Here is a 5,000-nt window from a genome sequence, read left to right on the forward strand (position 1 = left end):
AAAGAATGTATTTAATCGTTTGTACTTCAGCCGACTGCTAATTTATCAGTTTTCAATGGGTGATATTTCGCTGATTACTAGAACCGAAACGTTTAATTCTGGGGAGATGATGAAATTTTATTAAGTTCTTTAAACATTGAAGCCAAGTTGATACATCACGATACATTCTTAATAAAGATATCTGTACATTTCTTGTGCCAATCACAAAAAGAAACTTTTCGGCAGCCAAGAAGGTTCGGTAGTTTTCAGAAGGTTTCGTATGGCATGTTAATAACAAAAGGTCACGTTTACGATATGTTGATCACAAGCTAATACTGGTATGTAAATCAGTCAAAATGTAAATAATGATGAAGGCTTCGTTTCTGAAGAAACTGCGCTCCGGTAAGAGAGTGAAAAAACACGGAATGATTTGGGAAAATCTAAACTTTCCTTGAATAATGATGATGCCAACAAAGATTTTCCCTTTACATCCGTTGAGGTCAACCATTGTGTCTGACCGGAAATACATCTTCTGTATTCACATAAGAATAGGGAAGATATCTGTTTACAAATATCATTGACGTCAAATTTCTTTTGATATTCAAATTTGCCAACCACCGAACTATTAAAAGAACCCTTTAAAGTTCTGGTTGGCACATTAATATCAATGGTGACGTCATCGATATCTTCGCTCTGGACTTTGCCCAACTGCCTAACAGACAAACACCAAGCAGTACTTAAAGCAGAGGCAAAGCCAACTCCTCCATTGTCCATTTTGTTATATCTTGTGACATTTCAAGATCATTTTTGTTTGTCCTCTTTTTCTTTGTGTGCCCGGAACAAATTGTGGTTGGAAGTCGGCAATGAAGCGATCAGTGATATTGAAGTGATTAATGAAGGAAATGATATATGAAATGAATAATACGCAAGGTCACAGGTTCAAACTCCGTTGAAGTCCTGAATTTTTCAGGCTTCTCCACGCAATTGCTAAAATTGCGACTATTACTGCGAGTACCATAGCTTTACTTGAAGTGATTACATAGTAAAGAGGAAGGGTTTGATTTTAAGGGTTTTTTTTCTTCAGTCGGTTTCCTGGGGATCTTAAAGCTCTTTTTTATGAAGCTAGGGCGCGGCTGCTGCCAACCAGAAAGTTTTTGTGATGATCGATTGACGTAGTTTTACGAAGAATTACAATCTTATTTGAAAAGAAACTTTTAGCTGTGGCTCAAATCAGTTTCAACTTGTGAGAGACAGTAATAATGTTGCAGTGTGAGTGGCCCGCCTAGAATAGCAATGCTAACTGCGGGCCACCATGGTCTTGTTTGAATAATTATGATTTATTTGTAAATAAAGTTGAAGTCAAAGTTAAGTTAAAGTCAACATTTCCAAGTAACGCTCTTAGTAGAATGATCGGCACTACAACGCTGTATCACGTATCAGTAATATTATGGTACCATATGAAAAACACCAATTATTGATGAGCAAGATGCAGTGATTATTGTGAAGTAATTTGTCACCCTTTATTTTGTTATTAGTTGCTCATATCTCAAAAACGAACTGGATGACCCCCCTTTTTTATTGCTGGAAACCAAGTATCAATAAAGTACCCTCCCTACCCACCTACTGTAGTGATACTCGTTTTTCCTTAAGAAATCAAATTGTCGCTCACGCGCAATTCGTGATTTTTTTCTTTCTTCTTGCAGGAATTCCAACTCCAGCCATATTTGTGGACAAAGCTTGGGCTGCCAGGTAAATTTAGGTTAAGGTATTTTGAAAGAGCATAAGTCAACTTTCTGAGAAGCAGGTAAAGCAATGCGCTGGGAGGAGCTACATAATCATGGTTTAGGTACTTGAAGTGGTACTATGATCAAAAAATCACTTAATTTTTTTCTTCGGATTTTGAAAGTGTGATTGCTTAACATTTGACTAGCAAAACTTTGAGCTTTGATTTTTATCCAAAGGCTGTTTACTCTGAGTGTAAGTTCTGGATTTGGATCTTGGGAAAAGTGACATCATTGACTCAGTAGCTTAAAATTTCAGCGAGTCAACGCAGGCTATTATATATGCAAAACACGAGTTTAAAAGTCTGAAAGCCCGAAATCTCTCGTGCTGCATATTAATAGCTCATTTCCGAGTTGTTGCATGCCTCAGTTTCAAAGCGAGTTCTGGTGCTCATTCATTCTAATGGAAATGAGTTGCTTATTCTCGTGCAAATCAAACTCATTTCCATTTCAATAGTTGAGCACCAAGACTCACTTCGAAACCGAGACAAACCCACGAACTCTGAAATGGCCTATTCAGTCGCGTACACACGCATTACATTCTTAAACTATTGACTCTTTTAGACAGGTTTTTTATGCAAGGGCCAGCTGAACAAAGCACAAGCGCCGGATTTGGTTTTTTTGTTTTGGTCCAACAAAAAATATATATCTTCACAACCGTACAACCAGCCTTGCATAATTATTTTGTTTTTATTGACTCTTTGACGTCATTTTCTCCTCGATCCAACTCTCTGAAGATTTTAAAGTCAGTTGGCGGACCAATAATAGGAAATTCCAGTTAAAATAAACAGGTCTCGTTTTTTTTTTAAATCAAGGCTTCAAACTTGGGTCACTTACTAGCTTAATTAACATAGATAGTTTGAAATCCAAAGGAAAATAGAAATTGGTTTTTTGGTCATAGCAGCGCTTTAAAAAGGAACTCTTCAATGAGGACAGGAACGTAAAAACAAAACACTTTACGGTTATGGGTTTGACATTTCGTTACACCTCATTGTCGTCCTGGAAACATCGTAATAAACCCGTAGATGGAGATGGATATGTAAAGGATATTACATGGACGCGCCGTGGAAGATATTTCACGTGTGCAGCGCAGCGAAAGAGTGAAGTATTTTTCAACACGAGAAGAGAAATTTCGTATCTGCAAGCGGCCATGTAATATTCTATTTATTATATATACACCAATGAAATACTAAATCATTTCACGAAAGGCATCGAAAGGCGCGGTTTTTGTATGTAACCATAGCAACAGTGATCTTTTCGCGTGTGAAGATATGATATTTTCGCGCGAAAGCTCACTTGGTATTTCATTGGTGTTATATAATATATTACAGACTATATATAAAAGACACATACAGTATATTTGAACTGCATAATGGAGCATGTTGACATGAAAGATCCTCGCTGTTAGGAACGTCACTTTACAGTAACGAAAGGGATTAATTTAGGAGCTCAGTCGCAAATGACAAGCTCCAAGGTTGGCCTGATAAACTCTATTGGTAGACCACTGCACCGATAACGCAGAGGTCATCGGGTCGAATTCCGTTCAAACCTGAATTTTTCAGGCGTACCAATCGTTTGCCTGTATAAAATTGCGATAATATATTTCTTAAAAACTTTATAAAACATAAAAAGGCAAAAAAAAAAAATATAAAAAAAGGTTAGTTGACGACGTTTTGACGTTATCTTAATTAATGTCATTCATGATCAAGGCAAAGATAATAAATTTTTCTGCGTTTAAATACTAAAAGCAGCAATAGGCAATCAAAACGTTAAATATAACTTAGTTACAACCTAAACAAAAAGTTTTGCACGTATGGAATCCGCTTGCACGTTTAAATTAGGTTTGAGTTTTTTGACTGATAAAAAGCATTTAAAAAACCAAACAATCAAACCCACTCTGACATGTTCTCAGAATTTTAAAAGGGCTTGCATTAAGATCGCTTCTACCGCGATGTTTAGCAATTGCCGAATTCTCGTGTTCAGCAACGCAATCCTTTTAAAGGTGGCTTACTACAGTTTTCCGAAGAAAAAGATCAAGATTTTGAAATCGGTGTAATTAAAGCAACAAGATGGCTCTTCTGAAGTGTCAGTCACTGCTATTGAAGCAAAATGTAACTTTACCTAACAAATAAATGCAAATCATTGGAAAATGCTAAATATAGTAACCGAGCTCCTGGAAGGGGATGGGAAACAAGACATTTCAAAGGTCTTTTTCTAAAAAACTAGCCGTATGACCCCACCTTAAAATTTCAGGATTTCCTTAGCTAGAAAAGATAATTATGTGTAGAAATAAGTAGTTGAATCTGTCAGACAGGTTTTTTCGCCGCCTTCCGTTTTTGGACGGTCGATGTTCGTCTATTTTGATAATAACTGAAAAATCCTCTGGTAGACCTTTTTTTAAAAAAATGTTGACGGTTTCGTCTTTACATTGTTTCCGAATTCCCAAAATGTAAACCCTGGTCGTACGGCTGTGTTTTGATTTAAAAAAAGCCTTTGAAATGTCTAGCTTCCAGCCCCCCTCCAGGAGCTTGGTTGGTCGCTATATTTAGCATTTCCTCTGATTTGCATTTATTTGTTAGGTAAAATTGCATTTTACATCAATGGCAGTGACCAGGAGTTCAGAAGAGACATCCTATTGCTTTAATTTCGCATATTTCAAAATCTTGATCTTTCCCTATGGACAACTGTATAAGCCTCCCTGAGATTCTGAGGAAATGTCAGAGTAGGTTTGATTGTTTAGGCTTTAAACGAACTAACCTTTTCTAGGTTTTTTTAGTATAGGTAATCCGTGCATACGGAACCCGCGCCCGCAGTGGGCGCGGCAGTCAAAACTGTACTATCCTGTCAATCATTTGCCCTTTCACTGGAAACGGTGCATTTCTGTGCTTAAATGACGTTGTTGTCGATCTACCCTGTCGAACGTTAGCACAAATAAATATATCATCAATACAGGTTTGACGTCTTCTTACACTTGATTCGACAATACCAGACTGAATTCGTCTTAAAATAGTTAGAAAAAGCTCAAAAAATAGCCAAAGCACAACAGCTGACTTTCGAATCGCCGCTCGCCAGCAACCTAGTTTTGGCGCCAAAGTTTGGTAACAAAAAAGTTGCCACAAAATCGTTTAAATGGTTTTCTGGTTCTTAAAGCCTGGTTCCATATGATGGTCTGGATCGTCCCGATCGCCCCAGTCGTTTCAAATAATGTTCAGAGACGATTGGGACGATTATATGGAAACA

The 5,000-nt window shown here is 37.3% G+C and overlaps 1 protein-coding gene across 2 annotated transcripts in view; it reads left to right on the forward strand.

Annotated features, from left to right (window-relative positions):
• Positions 1 to 5,000, forward strand: part of LOC138012925 (peroxisomal carnitine O-octanoyltransferase-like) — a 58,524-nt gene that overhangs the window by 43,989 nt on the left and 9,535 nt on the right. For both annotated transcript variants that reach the window (XM_068859860.1, XM_068859859.1), the window contains exon 17: positions 1,683 to 1,728. In XM_068859860.1, coding sequence (XP_068715961.1) covers positions 1,683 to 1,728 — 46 coding nt within the window. The remainder of the gene's footprint in view (positions 1 to 1,682; positions 1,729 to 5,000) is intronic.

Source organism: Montipora foliosa, chromosome 8, assembly GCF_036669935.1.
Source record: "Montipora foliosa isolate CH-2021 chromosome 8, ASM3666993v2, whole genome shotgun sequence".
Taxonomy (NCBI): domain Eukaryota; kingdom Metazoa; phylum Cnidaria; class Anthozoa; order Scleractinia; family Acroporidae; genus Montipora; species Montipora foliosa.